This window comes from Mirounga leonina, unplaced genomic scaffold (assembly GCF_011800145.1).
Source record: "Mirounga leonina isolate KUSES-001 unplaced genomic scaffold, KU_Mleo_1.0 Mir_101799, whole genome shotgun sequence".
NCBI lineage: Eukaryota > Metazoa > Chordata > Mammalia > Carnivora > Phocidae > Mirounga > Mirounga leonina.
The window spans coordinates 3515523-3533145 of record NW_023270210.1 but is presented as its reverse complement, the minus strand read 5'-3'; the positions used below and the strand labels follow the sequence as shown (position 1 = coordinate 3533145).

Below are 17623 nucleotides of genomic sequence, written 5' to 3'. Positions count from 1 at the left end.
AGAAGGGCAGGGACAGAGAGGGGCAGAGGGGCTGCTCAGCTCTGGGAGCTGGACTGGAAGAGGCCCTAGGTGATGGAGGCCTTCCCCCCCTATTTTCCACGACCCTGGCGGCAAGGCAGTTGGTGTTTCTCTGCCCCGAATGGGGGTGGGGGTAGTTCCGGGTATGCCTTCTCAGGATCATCCTGCCCAAAACATCAAAATGGGGAAAAGGGTGGGAAAGGCGCCCACTTCAGTTGCAAGATGGGCTCCAGAGGTTCAGAGAACAAAAAGAACCCTGAAAACCCAGCAGGGTGCACTGGACGCCTCCTCTGAAGATTTGGCAGACCCAGATCCTGAGCTCCCCCAGAACGGTCCTGCCTTCCCTTAGCAGTCCACCTCGTCGCGTGGTTCTCCTTGGACTAGTGTCATGTACCAGCGTCTGGTCCTGTCATGCTGAACCTCCCACAGCGGGGCCTCCTGAGACCCCTCCCTGCCCACTCCCCACCCCCGCGCTCCCTTCCTCTTCCCTTTCTGAGCCTTAAGAGTTTCCCAAGCCCATTTCCTCTTTTATTTCGCTGCAGCCCCGCGAGGGAGGCAGGATTCTCCCCATTTACCAGATTTGACAGGAGAGAAGCCTGTCGTCCTGGGGCAGGGTGGGGGCGGGGGGAGGAGGTAAGTGAAGAAGCCAAGGTCACCCAGTCACTGGCGGAACGCAGCCTCAACCCAGCCCTTCTACGGGCTGGCTGGAGCCCGGCGAGGTGGGCCCAGGCTGCTGGCCCGAGCCCCTTCTTTTCTCGGCTGGCACTCGGGGGCGGGCTGGCCACAATGACAGGTGAGCCTGGATCGGGGACAGTTGGTGGTGGGGGGGGTTGCGCTGCGCGGGGCCCCTGGCGTGTGGGCCTTGGGCGCGGCCGCCCCAGCCCGCCTTGGCGCCCGGGCTTCCGAGGGCCAGTGCCCGGAGGCACGACGGGGCCCGCGCCTTTGGCTGGGGGTCCCTGGCGTGCCCGGGCCCGCCGGCCAGGCCCCGCCCCCTGGCAGCACGGGCGGGGGCAGGGGCGGCGCCGGCGGAGTGGGGCGCGGGCGCGCGGTGCTCGGTGCGCGCCGCCGCCCCTCCGGCCCAGCTTGCCGGCCTGCCCTCCCTCCCCCTCGGCCCGCTCTCCTCGCCCCCAGCCCTCTCCTGTCCTCGGCCCGGCGGCCCGGCGCGCGGTGGGGCGCGACGATCGCGGCCTGGCGATCAGGGCACGGTGGTCGTGGCGCTCGAGGGTGGCGCGCAAGGCGCGGGGCGCGAGGCCAGACCTGGCGCAGCAGGGCGTGGGGGGCGGGCAGCGGCGGAGTCCCCAGAGGAGAGCAGGGGCAGGGGGGTGCCGAGGTAACGGGCAGGGCCCGGGCGCCCGGCTGCGAGGGGCGGGAGCTCCAGGCGCACCTCGGCCCGGGCCTTGGCCGGGCCGGTTGCGGGGGCCCCGGTGGCGGCCGGAGGGCGCCGGGCGGGGAGGGAGGGAGGGAGGAGACGGCTGGGCCGGGCCGGGGGCTTGGCCGACGGGGAGCAGGTGGGCGGGGACAGGGGCCCTGCTGGAAGAGGCGCCGCAGCGAGGTGGCGGGCTGCGTGCGCAAACAGGGCGGCCGCCTCCCGGGCCCAGAGAACGGTGAGGCCGTTTGGGTTGGGTGCCCCAGCCCCGAGGGCATGGTTCGGTGTCCAGGGCCCCTGAACCGGGCGCGGGGCATTACTGGGGGACGGCCCGGCCGGGCCAAGGCGTTGGGGGTCTTGAGCAGACCCAGGAGAAGAGCGTGGCTGGGCCAGAAGCTGGAGTTCCTGGGCAGGGCGCAGCTGGAGGGCGACGGTGGGCAAGGGCGAGCACTTTAAGGGCTGGCATGAGTGGAAGGAGACAAGGAGGGCCCAGAGTTTGAGCATAATTTGGGAGTTCCATGTCACTGGGTAGGTTCATGAGTCATGCGCTTTGGCGATCACAGAAGTCTTTCCTGGCGACCAGTTCTGAGTGAGGGGAATGAAAAGGGCTAGGATTTGGAGAAGTGGTTTGGAGGCTACGTCTTGGGACACCCGGTGCTCTGATGGCCTCCTGTCCCCATGCGAGGGACTTTGGGAGCGATGTTTCAGAGTGCTGTGATTTGGAAGCTTCAGCCTAGGCTGGGGTCTTAATAAGGAAGGTCTTTGTGGCGGCCCGTCCCTGCCTGCCTTCCTTTCCAGGCCTTCAGGATTCAGCTGTGTTCTTGGGGGGAGTGGGTTAAAAATTCCTTCGGCCTACAATCAGCCTTACAGTATCCACCAGGGGTAGGAGGGACATGTACATGCGTGACTGCAGCAGCATTCTCTGTCGTGGAGCCCTCACGCTTCCTCGCTGTTGCCATAGCAACGCCCTATTGATGGTGTATTTATAGGGGAAGAAGCAGGCGCTAAATTTTGGGGAAGGTGGAGGAGGCAGCAGCAGCGATGGTGGCTACAGAATTATTAATGGAGTAGGTCATGCCCCGTGAGCTGTTTGGGGGGCGTTCCTGGCTTGTTTGCAGCTTAAAAATGAACTAATAACTTTGGCAAGGGTCAGGAGAGCACGCATTCGTGGCTATGATCTGTGTGGATGTTCATGCATCAAAGTCAGGTGTGTTTGGGACAAGAGGTGGCTATATGTAAGCTGTTATGTAATTTTTCCACATAAAAATGAACAAAAATCACACGGCAGTTCTCTTTGATAGGCAATGAAATGTATGTTTTTCTGTCTTCACTTATTAGTACAGCCTTTACTCATTCTTGTCAAACCCTGACACAACAGCTCCGTTTTTAATTCAATGAAAACCCTTTGCTGTTAGGCATGCCACACCCACACCATCACCATGTGACTGGCATGCCCCGCCCCCCACCCCCCCCCCCCGGAAACCCAGAGATCAGTAATGAAGCAGAATTTTGAGATAAATAGTCTATCTTCACTCTTAAAACATCAAGGGCCAACTTTTCTTACAATGGTAGACCCATCTGTTGACACATTCACTCACTGATAATTTTGGGTGGGATCATTGTGGGGTTCAAGAGAGAAAAATCCCCCTTGACATGGTGTTGCCATAGATGGATGTTAGATTTGCTGTTTTTCCTTTAGCTTTAATTTTATTTATGATTTATAGCCTACCTGTTTGCCGAAAGGATTAGAAGGTATATTTGAAACATACACGAGGTCTGAACACATAAAGAGAAAAGCGTATGCCACGCTGCACGGGAGAAGCATATGTGCTCAACAGCTGGGCTTGATGGTCACTGTTAACACTGAACTTCCTGGCAGCCTAGGCAAAAAGGGTGGCACGACGGGTTACACCGTTCAGGTGTCTTGCATCCAGTGAAGTCATAAAACCAGAGCTTCTGCTTGGGGAGGGGGCAGCGGGGTGATTGCTCCCAGATGTGGACAGCCTGGGCAGAGCTCTGGAATATGTGTGTGAGGGGGAGTGCGTGGTGCGGGGCGCACTGTGCCGTGGCCACGGTTTACATAGTGGCAGGATGATTCCTGAGCAGGAGCAAGGCTTTTGGACAATAGCTCACATGAGAGGCAACACTTGCATTGAGTTAGCATCTCAGTTTCAGAAGATCCTCAGTGCCTTGTCTGGTGCAGACCAAGAGCGGGGCACCTGGGTTTGGGCTGAGACTTCTGAGATGGCTGTTGTTCCCCGCGTTAAGCTTGGCCAGTACCTGCTTCTTCAACGTGTGCTGCCCGATTTCAAGGAACATGCTTGTCATTAGAGGTATCTGGGACTTGCCATTGTGAGCAAACTGAGTTCCAAAAATTGGGTCCTGTCCCTGTCACTGTTGATGTGCTTGACCTCACGTAATTCTCTGTCTCTCTGAGGTCCTTTCCGACTCAACAGTGCAAAGATCTGTCGAGGGAAGTGAGGAAGGAGGAACCTTGGCCTGTAGGATGGGTTCCCCCCCCCTTTTTTTTTTTAAGAATTAAGTCAACCCTTAGGTGTTCTAAGCTCTCTGAATCTGTTCATGGGGCAAAGAGCTGGAAGGTTAGCTTTGGGCTCTGCTGGGCCTTGGGGAGCTCTGGGAAGAGAGCCTGGGGAAGGATGGGAAGCTGTGAGTGGCACAGGGGGTGACCTGCCTCATGAGGTGCTCCTTTGACCTTTGACCAGGCCAGCGGGGGTGGGAGTCACATCCCAGGGCCAAGAAGGTGCCCCGTAGGCTTTGGGGTGTGATTTCATTGTGACTCTGCTTTTCTCCTTTGCCAGGCAAGTGAGACGCTGGGTCTGAGGGAGGAACAATGGCAGGTGAGTTTGCCAGGGCCCAGGCCAAGGGGTGAGGGGCCATGCCCAGGGGCTCGCAGGAAAGGTGCCTGTTCACTTTTCTTTCTTTTTCTTTTTTAAGATTTTATTTGTTTATTTGACAGAGACATAGAGAGTTAGAGAGAGAGCACAAGTAGGCAGACAGGCAGGCAGAGGGAGAGGGAGAAGCACGCTCTCCTCTGAGCAGGGAGCCCGATTCAGGGCTCGATCCCAAGACCCTGGGATCATGACCTGAGCCAAAGGCAGATGTTTAACCGACTGAGCCACCCAGGTGCCCTGCATGCTCACTTTTCAAGTCCTTCCCAGCTTGCCTGTCCCCAGGGTGACCTTGTAGATGTGCACCTGCCCAGGCCACTAGGAGAGAAACTAGTACTACAGGGCACCTGCTTTTTGGTAAAGCCCTGCCTCCCTGGGCCCTGCAAGGGCCTGGTTGACAGGAGAACTAGCTCAGGTTTACAGAGGCATATAGCTGATACCGTAGCTGGGTGGCTGGACCGTAGCTGGGTCCCTCCCTTTGGAATAAGTAGATATGACCAGCATTCAGTGACATTTTTGCAGGAAGCATCTGTGCGGTCTACGAAGGCTTAGATTCCCCACATAGATCCTGTTACCCCTTTCCCAGAGGCACTCTCAGATTTGTATGCACCCAATGCCCTGATCTAGGCCAGAATGGGTTTGTACTAGATTGTCTGGGGCCGGACTATTGATGATGGCCCAGGTGGCCATTCAGGTGGAGGGATGCCGCCCTTGTAGAGTCATATGCGGTGATTTGTTACTGGTCACCAGCAACATGCCCTTCCCTCTCATTCAGATCCCATTTTCCTCCGTAACACCCGAGGCCCGAGTCTCCTCGGGTCGGTGGTATTCTAAGCTGACACGTCATGGCATCAGAGAAAGTCAGCCTTTTGATCCCTTTTACAAAGGCCTCGCCGTGGGCGCCTGGGTGGCTCAGTTGGTTAAGCGACTGCCTTCGGCTCGGGTCATGATCCTGGAGTCCCGGGATCAAGTCCCGCATCGGGCTCCCTGCTCTGCAGGGAGTCTGCTCCTCCCTCTGACCCTCCCCCCTCTCATGTGCTCTCTGTCTCTCTCATTCTCTCTGTCTCAAATAAATAAATAAATAATCTTAAAAAAAAAAAAAAAAAAAAAAAGGCCTCGCCGTATCTGGGGTGGTGTCTTGCCTGCCAACTTTGTCTTGCTTCCCTTCCTCGTTATGCTTCTGTGTCTGGGCTGAGTCTGGCTTAAAGGAGCCCCTGGGCCCCTGCCCACTCCAGGCTTCAGTGCAGATCTCTCCTCAGTGTTTCTGGAGGCCAAGAATGCCCATTCGGTCCTGAAACGGTTCCCTCGTGCCAATGAATTCCTGGAGGAGTTGCGCCAGGGCACCATTGAGCGAGAGTGCATGGAGGAGGTCTGCAGCTACGAGGAGGTCAAGGAGGTGTTCGAGGACAAAGAGAAAACGGCACGTACTGCCCTGGGGCCGGCTTCTGGGAGCAGGGGCAGCCTCAGGAATAACAAGAGCAGGCCCTGGTATCTCAGGCCAGTCAGAAGCAATGAAGGAAAGATAGCCCAGTCTCAGGCCATGGAAGGACAGACAACATGTCCTTAGAGTCCCAGCTGCCTGATTCTGGGGACCCCTTCACTTGGGAGCATTGTCCCTTGTCCTGGGTGCATTCCATAGCCTCTCAGGTAGCTGAGAGGCCAGTCAGATGGGCAGGGTGGGGAGCCGCCCCAGGCCCTGCTGAACTTGCCAGACTAGCTGAAGTTCTCTGAGGTCCAGCTGGGGCATGAGGTCTTGCATGTAAGTGTAAGCGGCCCTTCTTCTTTTGTAGATGGAGTTCTGGAAGGGGTACCCGAATGCAGTCTACTCAGTCCGAGACCCTGCACAAAGCTCAGATGCCATGTACGTGGTGGTGCCCCTTCTGGGGGTGGCGTTGCTGATTGTCATTGCCCTGTTCATCATCTGGAGGTGCCAGCTGCAGAAAGCCACCCGTCATCACCCGTCGTATGCTCAGAACCGGTACCTGGCCAGTCGCACCGGGCACAGTCTCCCCCGGGTCATGGTGTACCGGGGCACTGGCCATAGCCAGGGGGAGTCCTCTGGGCACCGTGAGGCAGGGAACAATGCACAGGTGGTGCTGGGGCCCAGTCGAGGGGGCAGAACCACGGTTCGCCTGGAGAGCACCCTCTACCTCCCTGAGCTCTCTCTCTCCAGGCTGTCCAGTGCCACTCCTCCCCCATCCTATGAGGAGGTGACTGCGCCCCAGGAGAGCAGCAATGAGGAGGCGAGCGTCTCTTATAGCGACCCACCCCCGAAGTATGAGGAGATAGTGGCCACCAACCCTGGCTTGGACAAGTAGTAGGACTTCTGGCCTGTCCGGAGTGAAAGCCTCTTTAAGGGGTCTCCTATTATTATTATTATTATTATTTTATTTTTTTTTACTTTTTAAAGACTGTGCCACCACAAAACAGCCTTAGCCTCCTGTTGCCAAATAATTTCCTAACCGTGGATTTGTAGGAAGTCAGTTGTCAGAGACAGGTGGAGGGGGCGGGGGGTAGGGAACACATATGCATCAAAGCCCCTGGGGAGAGCCACAGGCTAGAGAGCCCAGCTCTTCCCAAAACCCCCATGCTCCCGCCATCCTGTCCTCCCATCAGGAACTGGCTTCTCTTATGCCAAAGGTATTACCCCATTGAGTTGATTGTGGCCAGAATGTCCATAGGCTCAGGCCCCAGGGCCACGCAGCTGGCTGGAGACCTGTCTCTGTCTGGAAGCCTAGGCCACAGAGATGAGGGAGAGAAGCTAGCCCTTCAGCAACCCCTTTTCCTCAACAGTCCTGTGCTTTCTGTCTTTGCTTACATTTTGAGCACGGGGACAAGGACTGAACAACAACTACAAAAAAGGGTAATAACAAATGAGTAAGTGACCAACACAATAGAACAAAACAATATAACCTGGGCCATTCACAGGGGACTGAGGGAAATCAGATCTGTGAGACTCCCCTGCCCCAACACCCACCCCCACGCTGCTGACCACGTTAAAAGGAATATCTAGAGCAAGCTGGAAGGAGGACAGGGTGTGTGAAGGATGAGGGGCAAGGGCCTAGCTGCCGGATTGAGCGAGAGGCCTGTGTGAACTTGGCCATCCTGGAGGCTAGCTCTGGTTCTAGTGTGCTTGGCCTCCTGAAGACCTTGGCTTTCTAGACGTGTGTACCGGCTGTGCTAAAACTGCTACGCACTGGCCTGAGCCCAATCAGAGCACTGGGAAAACTAACGCTGGTGACCCTGCCTGGGGAGCCCGTGGCCTCTGAGTGGTTGGGGGTACGGGCTGGGGCAGAGAGCTGAAGTTTTCTCCTACAGAGGTTGACTGGCCCATGGAATGACTAAACCCATGAACTTGGCCTCCTCAGCACTGTGCTTTCTGGCTTTGAACTTTTAGGATACTTCCTTTTTCGTGAGCAGGTGCATTGAGTTGAACTTGAACTTCAGATGACTGACTTCTCCTTAAGAATGGTGTCCACCTGGGGAAAAGATCCTGAAGTGTCCCTTTTTAGAAATTTCTTGGCAGGGGAGGTGGGGAAGCCTGTGACGTGGGGTCAAAGGCCCATTCAGGGTTTGCTGTGTTATTGCCAGGGGCTGGTCCATTTTTAGTAACCCCCTTCTCTGGCCCAGGGGCTGTCCACCTCTGCATTTCAGTGAGGCTTTGGACGGCAGTGGGGCAGAAGTGACCTGCCCTTTAGCTGACCGTGACCACGTACAAGACTCTCGATACCGCTTCCCCTCACCCCCGCATGTCCATCCTTCTGGCCCCAGTGGTGCTTTAAAAAATGTAGCAAATTTTTGTGGGGTCCAAACGAGTGCACAGCCAGGGTCTATCGGCAAGCCACCGAGAAGACAAGCTTCTCTCTGTCCAAACAGCTCTCCGAGACCGGCATCGGGTCTCCTTCTTTGACGGCAACCCTGCCTCGAGGCCACAGATGACCTCTGGAGGCCCCTCCCGCCCTGAGGACTGGCCTTGGGACATGCTTCAAGTTTAGGAGACTTGTGTTCCTATCCCAATGAGGCCACCAGCTTCGACGACTTGACCTGGTGCCTGCGGTTTTCCGTCCTTCCCACTCCCTCCCAGGCCTATGGGAGGCTGACTGAGCTAATGCCTGGGGAGCTAGTGCAGTTTGCCCTTAGGAAGAGTCTTCTAGAAATGTGTAGCTTATAGGAGACCAGTCTTAGTGGAGGCCTTCACGTGACGCTGATGTTGAGTCTCAACTTGGGATCTCAGTCTCCTGCCAGTTGGCACTTTGTGCCCCCTCCTCCTTCCCCAAGAGCTCCCTGATGCCCGAGGTGCTGACCAGGTGCGTTCCACCTTTCCTTCCTTCCCCCTTTCCTCCCTCCAGGCCTCTAACACTACACTCTTGCCCTTCCTCACAAAGGTATTTTAGGGCCTAGAAAGGCCCCCCTTTTTGCACGACGGAGGCTGTGGTCACTCCTGGTTGGCCATGTTGGAGGACCTGGGGCGGCCCGAAGCTCTGGGGCCAGCCCTGCCCTCCCAGCATTTCCTCAGGCAGGTGCCTGCGTGTGACCCGGGAGCATGGGAGAAGAGAGCCAGGCATGGGCCCTAGTGACCAGAGCCGAAGGGAGTAGGCCAAGGAATGCCTGCTGCCTTTGGCATCTGCTGAGCCCTTCCCTGCCAAGCTGGGTGGAGATGGGAGGGAGCGGGAAGCAGGAGCCTGGCCCGGTGGAGGACAGCACGTGTTGTGTCCTTCAGGCGCCGAGCCAGGGCCCGCAGGGAGAGCTCACAGGCAGCTCCTAGGGCCCTGTGTTCTCCTGTTAAGGTGCTTCGCAGGATTCTTCCAGGTGGGCTTGCCACCGTGGTCTCTGGGATGTTTTTTGCAGTATATTGTAGGAAAAAAAGACTGTACAGTACACAATGGTCAGAACTCCTCGCGGTGCACATTTGGCTTTTACGAACGCTCTGTATATATCTTTTCAAACTCTGTCTTTGTATGGACGTTGGTTTGATATGATGCTGAATCTGTAGTAGCCACATTTTTGTTGTTTTGGGACTTTGTGTGTGTGCGTGTGTGTGCCTGTACGCGTGAAACAATAGCCGGTGTGTGGCTATATTTGTACCAGGAGGGTACCAGTCTGAAGGGAGGAATGTCACGTCCTGGGGCTGGACGGGCTTTTGACAGGGCCCTGAGGGAGGAAAGCTGAGATTAGCTGTCCAAGCCCCCGGAAAGGCACCACCTTCTGCCCCCACTTCACAAAAAGTTTTGGGAGAAGACTAAGCCTCCACCCTGTGGGACCCCTCACTCACACACCCTTTTGGCCTGGTGTCCCCCGCCTCTACTCCTATTCTGTGGGTATCACCAGCTGAAGGAGATCTGAGCACTCCTGGGCCTTTTTATTTTTTGTTTTTATATTTTGGTGGGAAAAAAATGTGTGACTATTGACTTTGGGACTGGTGGGGCTAGTTATTCAGATATTTTTCATTAAGAAAAAAGAGAAAAGGCTTTAAAAACCTTTTTAAGACTTTTTAAAATGAGAATCGCAAACCTGTCCCACCACGCTGCTCCCCATCGCCTGGGGTTTTCAAGACGAAAGCACAGGAGAAAGAGTGAAGCAACATCTAGCAGGAGCCTCCTCTTCTGCTTGTGAATCCCACTGCCAGTAGTGTGAATTCCTTAGGGTGCTTGGGAAAACAGGAATCTGCCCAGTGGGTTGGATGTGGCCTTTCTGGTGGCCTGAATATGAGGAATTCGGGACAGGAAAATGTCTTTTTGTTAAGGAGTTGGAGCCAGATGGTTCCTCTCTGGCTGCGGGTTGATCTTTTGACAAACAAATGGTATCCCATGAGAAGAAGGAAAAAACAACACTGCCTCTAGATTGTTCTTTTGTCGGGGGTGGGGGGAAGGGGGGGTCCTATTCACCTACTCTCTGTGTTTCTAAGAGTGTGCCTGTGTGCTAGGTCTTGCATGTGCTTTCATGTTCAAGGCCAAGATGGAGAGCTGGGCAGCAAAGCTTTTCGGCTTGACAAGTAACGAAGCTCCATTTCAGGACTGTGCCCATTCAGAACTTATAGAAAATCACAACTTAAGATAATTCATGGTATCTGCGATTCTCGCTCTGTAGAAATATTTGAAATATTCTTCGCTTTAGTCAATTTTCAGGGTCCTATGTGTAAGAGGGATCTAGTTAAAATGAGCACCTTTTTCAAATAAAAGGCTCAAGACATCAGGGATCCCTTCACCGTGCCTTCAGCTTTGGGGCTCAGCAATTCTCGTGTGTAAGGCTCTTTCTGCGTAGGATGGTCTCTTGGTCTCTCTCCATTGTGGGAAGGGTGGGTGCTGCAGGTTTTCATTCTCCTAGCCTGCAATTTAAAGTAACGTAACTGGTGTATCTTGCTAAATATTCTGTAAAGCAGATGTTTTGCTATCAGGCTGGCCACTCCCATCATTCGCCTCCAAATATTAAATGTAGGGAGGTTTTCCTTTCACAGGCTGTGGGCGGTGAGTCTCTCTCTAGCAAGAATTTCTCTGACAAGGATATCCAAACACTGTACTGAGACATCTGACCGTTGAATGGTGCCTGCCCTTCCCCCGCCCCCAGCCTGAGCATTAACACAGATATTCAAAATTGGAACAAATCCCACAGCTGCTTTTGCCTCCCGATCTATCTCCCCTTCTGGATGCCACTTTCCCAGGCCTGAACACACCTGCTATTTCACTCTGTGATTGTGAATTTGTGACAGTGGAAACCCTGATATGTGCAACTGAGCTTATAGACATGATTACTGTGAAATGGATTAATTTTGGTACCACTTTAAACTGTGCTTGTATTCATGTGTTGACCCGTGTCAGCTGGGAAATCTGTACATTCAGTAGTATGTCAGGATTTCACTGGAGCCTGGGAGCAACCAATATACTTGCTTCCTATTCTCTCTCTCTCTTTTTATAATTGTTGAGTTTAGCTGTTAAATTTCGTCTCTTTCTGTACAAGAAGATAATTAATAATAATAAAGAGCACATGGCATTCACTTGTGTCCTGTCCTCATCAGTCTTGGATCCCTGCTGACTCCCAAACTTTCGCGGAGGAAATGGATGGTTGTGGGCCAAACTTGTTTTTCCCAAAAGTCAGACTGTAGATGAGGAAACAGCCCAAACCAGTTTAGAAGCAGGAAGCAGAGATGTCTTGGGTTCTAAAGATTGTCCTCATGTGTGTAAGATGATCTCCTGGCCCATCCCCCTGGGATGCGGTTAGTAAAGTCTGTGGCCAATCAAGTTAGCAACTTCCCTGTCACCTGATCCCTGGTTACTAACAGAGTTGTCTCTTTTGCTAAAAGGATGCCTTGCTTGGTTTCAGAGTTGGGGAAGGGTTGGGAGGGAGAAATTTTTCTGTGTCCTGTGAAGGTAGGATTTAAAACTCAGGCATCGCCCTGGCTCTGCTTCCTAAATTCAGAGGATGGCAAGAGTCAGAGACTGTTCAGAGGGCAAGGATGCCCTTGCTTCCCCTTCGTGGAAGCATAGTCTTAGCCCCAAACACTCCCGGCTGTTGGTGTGGGGTGAGATATGGCCAATCCCCAGTAATGAAAATAATCCACGCTTTAATAGGAAAAGCCATGGCAGTGATGAGAAAATGACAATGAAACTTAGGGCCTCCTTCGAGGATTGAATGTGGAGGCTAAATGCCAGAACTGACAACCAGGGGCCTTGGGTTCCATTCTTATCTGGGACTGGCTTGTTGAATGAAGCCAACCTTCTGGAGATGTGGAGAAGTCAAGTGAATACTCTTCAAGCAGACTCCAGGACACAGGTGGGGTCACATTCTGAATATGGGTTTTGAACTTTAGGCTCTTTTTGTCAGAAACAAGCATTCTAGGCAGTGACTTAGAGTCCTAGGCTAGCCCACAAGAGGAAGCTAATACATGAGGGAGGCCCCAGGCTCCCAAAGTCCCTGTTGGGCACCATCCGAGGGACTGGGCCTCGCTTTCTTGTTTTCGTGTTGTACCACAAGACCATAGGTTGTGGGGCCAAGGCACTGGGATTGCTTATGGACCGTGAGGGCAAGTCAGGAGCAGAGACTTAAAGGCGTGATGGCAGGGAAGGGGGCAGAGACTGCTTCTCGGGTGTGGCTTGGGATCCCTTTTGTCGTTCTTTCCCCAAGCCTCCACCTTGTATTACTGCCAAACTCTTCAAGCAGCTGGTCCGAGACTGCACCTACTGAAGGGACGGAGGGATAGTGGGAAGGATCCATGAGTTGTGCTTGGAAATAATCACAGACAGCATTTATTGAGCACTTAGGGTATGCCAGGCCTTGTGGATGCATTAACTGAGACGATTCTTCCAACAAACCTGTGATAGCTGAGGGAAGGAAGGCCATTTGACCAAGGGCTCACAGACAGGAAGTGCTGCCCTCATCAAGGGGAACTCACGTCTCTCCTGAATGCCCCACACCCTGCCACTCATATGACACTGCTAGTCTCCTTTGGAGGTTACTTTGCTTTTGTTTTCCCGTTGACTGTCCAACCTGCCAGCACCCTCACACCTCCTCCTGCCCAACTGTTAATTCCACAAGAGCAGGGACCATGTAAAACGTTTTTCTCCCCACTTCTTCCTTACACTTCGGCACAGTGGCTCACGGTCAGTGTTCAATGAAATAAAATGTGTTGATTGATTATATTCTCCAATTAGGACCCAAGCTTCATGTGTTAGTTTGCTCGGGCGGCCATAACAAAGTACCACAGACTGGATGGCTTAAATGACGGAAATGTATTCTCTTACAGTTCTAGAGGTTAGTTCGCTGAGATCCAGGTGTTGGCGGGGTTGGTTTCTTCTAAAGCCTTTCCCTTTGGCTTGTAGACCACCCTTTTCTGCCTGTGACCTCACATGTTCTTCCCTATGTGTGTGTTGTTGTCCTAATCTCCTCTTGGTGTAAGGGTGAACACTTTTGATCTCATTTAACCTCAGTTACTTCTTTAAAGATCCTATCTCCCAAAACAATCATATTCTGAGGTACTGGAGGTCAGGACTTCAACATCTGAATGTGGGGGGGCGGTTTGGGCGGGAAACACAATTCAGGCTATAACATTCCATCTGTAGCAGGGGGAGACTTTGTTGCTCCTTATCCCAACCCTGAGCACATCACACACACTCTGGAAAAGCTTGGGGGTGGACATCAGGACTTCTCTGAGATGCTGGCAAAGACAGGGGCACCTTGTCAGGCTGAAATCAGGCCCCCCACAGCAGTTTCTTCCCTGCCACAAATGGACAGGCCTGGGCCACTTGCCAAAGGTCCTAACAGCCCAGGTGGGATTGGGACAGAAGTGGGCTTCAGCATAGTTTTCCCAGGGTCCCTCTGAGGAGAGTGATGTGAGAACCCAAAGCCTGAAGAATAGACAAAATCTTTGTGTCCCCTCAGACTTTTTTATAGACAAAATATGTGGTTTTTTTTTTTTTTAAGAATCACAAGACTAGCATGGTGTTCCAGAAGCTGGCTGTGTCCCTGCTTCAAGCCAAGCCATGGGGCCCCAGAAGGGAGTACAGCAACATGCTAGGTCCTCCCTTTCTGGAACTCTGGGCCTAGTTTTGTGGGGAAGGCATTAGACAAGCCACGGCAATGAACCATGTTGGACTTTCTGGTAGGGGAAGCCTGGGGGGCTGGGGCTGCGGGCTGCCAGAGAAAGCCTTCTTGAGGAAGCCAGGCCCAACCTAAAGCTTGAAGTAGGAATCAATCAGGCAGAAGAGCATGGAAGACAATTAAATCAGGCAGAGGAATGGCATGTGAAGGGGCCTAGAGTCCAGCAAGGCTATCATATTTTTAAGGAAACAGAAGAAGCCAGGGTAGGGTAAGGGGAAATCCTTGAGCAAGATGAGATTGGAGAAGCCGAGGGAAGGCAGCCCATGCAGGGCCCCGAGGCCACACTCAGGGCTGTAGTCTTTACTCTCTAGTGAGAATGGGAAGGCACTGAGGTATCTTTGAGAAGCAGGAGGATATGGCCAGGCCTGTTACATTTAAAATAATCAGTCTGTCTGTTATGTGGGTAATGGGCTGAAGGGGTCATGACGGGATCCAAGAGATAAGTATGAGGCCATGCAGTCATCCAGGCAAGAGGCGGTGACGGGATTGCCTAGGGGAGTGGCAGAGAAGACAGAGGGAAGTAGACTACTGAGAAGATTTTTGCTCAAACACAGAATTAATTATATATTGAGGAGGTTGTATCAGGGTTCTCCAGAGACACAGAACCAGTAGGAGATGTATACAAAGATAGAGAGTTGGACATACAGGCACCCCCCCGCTTTTCAAGTTTGCTTTACACCACTTTTATGAAAGACCTACATTAGTACCTGTTTTTGCTAACTGAAAGAAACCAGCAGAAGATTTTTGCTTTTATAAAAATAGGCCAAAAGCAACAACACTGTCCATTGTTCAACATTTGTTTTGCAGTGACCTGTTCCAGAGGCTGTGTGCACCCACCAAGCTTCTTCCTCACAAGCTGCACTTGGCATCTCAGCTTTGAACTGTGTCTATGAGCATCTGTGCTTTATCTGTTTTTGGAAGTTTTTATTTAAATTCCAATTAGTTAACATACAGTGTAATATTAGTTTCAGGTGTATGATATAGGGATTCAACACTTCATACATCACCCCGTGCTCATCACAAGTACACTCCTTCATCCCCATCACCTGTTTCATCCGTCCCCTCATCCTTTGCCCCTCTGGTAACCATCACTTTATTCTCTAGAGTTAAGAGTCTGGTTCTTGGTTTGCCTCTCTCTCTTTTCCCTTTGCTCGTCTGTTTTGTTTCTTAAATCCCACATGTGAGTGAAATCATATGGCATTTGTCTTTCTCTGACTTATTTCACTTAGCATAATACCCTCTAGCTCCATCCACGTCATTGCAAATGGCAAGATTTCATTCTTTTTGATGGCTGAGTAATATCCCATTGTGTATATATACCGCATCTTCTTTATCCATTCATCTGTCGATGGACAGCTGAGCTTTTCTCATAGTTTGGCTATTGTGGACATTGCTGCTATAAAGGGGTAATTCTATTTTTAACTTTTTGAGGAACCTCCATACTGTTTTCCACAGTGGCTGATCTGTGCTTTATCTTGATTTATTTTGTGCATCTGTCAGCAAGAGGTGTCCTAAGGCATCAGAAAGGCCTGATAGAGGTTATTTTTTGGGTCTGAGGACACTCAAACATTTTTTCCATATAAATTAATAGTAATTGCTTCTTTCCTTTAAGTCATTTTGGTTTATGAAAGATTTCATAGGAATGCTCTACTTTTGGATAGCAGGGGAAACCTGTGCAGATATAGCTAAATCTATATATTTATATCTGTAATCTCTTTTTCTCTCTCTCCATCTATCTGTATGTATGTATCTATCTATCTATAGATATCTATCTATATATCTATATTTCTATCTATCTATCTATCATCTATCGAGATTGATTTATTATAAGGAATTGCCTCATGCAATTGTAATTATAGAGGCCAAGAATTCTTACAATCTGCCCTCTGCAAGCTGGAGATCCAGGACAGCCAGTGGTAAAGTTCTAGTCTGAGTCCAAAGGCCTGAGATCCAGAGAGCCAATGAGGGAGTTCACTGAGACAGAGAGTTCAGAGAGAGTTCAAAGGCAGGAGAAGACCAGTATCCCAGCTGAAGTAGTCAGGTAGGGAGAGAGAGAGAGAGAGAGAGAGAAACAAGGGGAGTGAGTAGGTGAATTTTCCCTTCTTCTAACTTTTGTTCTATTCAAGCCCTTAAAGGATTGTGTGATGTTCACTCACACTGGGGAGGGCCATCTGCTTACTGAGTTCACTGATTCAAATGTTGAGCTCATCCAGAAACACCCTCAGAGACACATCCAGAAACAAGGTTTAATCTGGGCACCCCATGGCCCAGTCAAGGTGACACATAAAATTAATGATCATAGGTGGAACAGAACTATACATAGTGACTGACTGGTTGGGAGGGGTGGGGAGAAGTCCCAGATGACTCTGAGGCTTGGGGGCTCAGACTGTGGGGTAGATGGCAGGACCATTCACTGGGAAGGGTCAGAGCAGAGGAAGAGAGAGGACAATGATGTGAAATGCTTCCAAGAAGTCAAGTAAGATGAAGACTGAAGTGGGTTCATGGGAAGGAGCTGCCAGGAGGTTGCTGGTAACTTTGGTCTGAGGCAGTTTCAGTTGAATTGTGGATGAGAAAGGCAGACTAGAATGAGGAGAGGAATGCCTAGGAGGTAAAGGAGTGGAGACACTGTGCATGGTGGTGACGACATTTTCAAAGAATTGAGAAAGGCCAGTAGTATGAGTGAGACAAGACACCGAAGCAGGATGGTGTTTTTTCTTTTTTTAATATTCAGGTCATTTTAATTCAACAACTACTTAATGAGCTCCTACCAGGAGTCAGGTCTTGTGCTAAGTGCATGGGAGACAGACAGCGCTGAGTGAGGCTGACAAGGTCTCTGCCCTCATGGAACCAATATCCCCATGCTGGGAAAGATGTGATGATATCTCAGTGCTGAAGAGAATCATCCTGGCAAGGAGGAGAAGCTGAAGACCCTAGAAAATGCAGAGATGGGTCACTGATAAAGCTGGAGCACCTTTTATAGTGAGCAGGAGGCTTCGTGGCCTCTGTGAGAATCCCAGCAGCTGGGCTTCAAGCACTAACTCTGCTCGGAGCTGAGTGCTTCATATTCTATGCCTCCTGACCTGCCTTTTCCCCAATAGGACCACTGAGGCACACTGTTGCTAAGTGAGGAGCTAGGACTCCAACCCCAAGAGGTTGCGGGGAGGGGACTGTTGGACTGCAGAGCCTGGGCTCTGACCCACCCCATCCTCCCTCGTGTGTGTTCTTTGTGTTAGGATCTGCCTGCTAGCTCTGTCTTGGGAGAGTGAAGGGCAGGTCAATGCGGCATGGGGCTGGAGGCTGCTTGCTGAGGCTCTCTTGAGCCAGTTCTTCCCTTGGGACCGACCTCCTCCTCTTCTACCAAGGACCCTGGATCACCAATCTTAAAGCACTGGTTTGCTTCTAAGCCCTGCCACCGAATTGTGAAGTGGCCCAGCTTGTCCACCTAAAATGGGGGATACTGGGAGGAGTATCTGCTTGTTGGAAAAAACACGCAGCTTCTCAGGCCTGGGTTTCTCAGCTTGGGTTCCTCCACCTCATTCTCCAGCTGCACCATTTTTTCCACCTCTTCATTATTGTTGGTCATTTTCCTTTGGCTTCTGATTCTCCTGAATTTTACATACACATCACATTTCGGTCTTTGGACATGGAAACAATTGGAAGCAGATACATTTCAATCTGAGGAGTCACTGTGCAGGCGAGGCCATGGACTCTGCCAGGTCACCTTATCTGACGCCCTTGC

The 17623-nt window shown here is 52.0% G+C and overlaps 2 protein-coding genes across 6 annotated transcripts in view; both read left to right on the top strand.

Moving 5' to 3' along the window:
* Positions 1-724: 724 nt before the first annotated feature.
* Positions 725-9095, top strand: PRRG3 (proline rich and Gla domain 3). 3 transcript variants are annotated; one of them, XM_035011731.1, is made up of 4 exons: positions 725-811; positions 4204-4242; positions 5553-5713; positions 6084-9095. In XM_035011731.1, exons 2-4 carry the CDS (start codon positions 4236-4238, stop codon positions 6609-6611), a joined length of 696 nt encoding a protein of 231 aa, XP_034867622.1. In that variant the 5' UTR covers positions 725-811; positions 4204-4235; the 3' UTR covers positions 6612-9095. The 3 variants fall into 3 exon arrangements, with proteins under 3 accessions (XP_034867622.1, XP_034867639.1, XP_034867630.1); XM_035011748.1 differs by lacking the exon at positions 725-811 and adding an exon at positions 1551-1622; XM_035011739.1 differs by lacking the exon at positions 725-811 and adding an exon at positions 2883-3717.
* Positions 739-17623, top strand: part of FATE1 (fetal and adult testis expressed 1) — a 30652-nt gene continuing 13767 nt past the window's right edge. The window contains exon 1 of one of the 3 annotated variants that reach the window (XM_035011764.1): positions 739-811. The gene's annotated coding sequence lies outside the window, so the exon portion shown is untranslated. Of the gene's footprint in view, positions 812-6082; positions 6155-17623 lie in introns of those variants that run through there. The other 2 variants (XM_035011755.1, XM_035011775.1) reach the window with 2 other exon arrangements.

What these genes read in the sequence shown, in the direction of transcription:
- PRRG3 (XM_035011731.1), top strand. An exon ending in TCGAGGACAAAGAGAAAACG is followed by an intron (nt 5,714 to 6,083) that starts GCACGTACTGCC and finishes CTTCTTTTGTAG; the next exon opens with ATGGAGTTCTGGAAGGGGTA.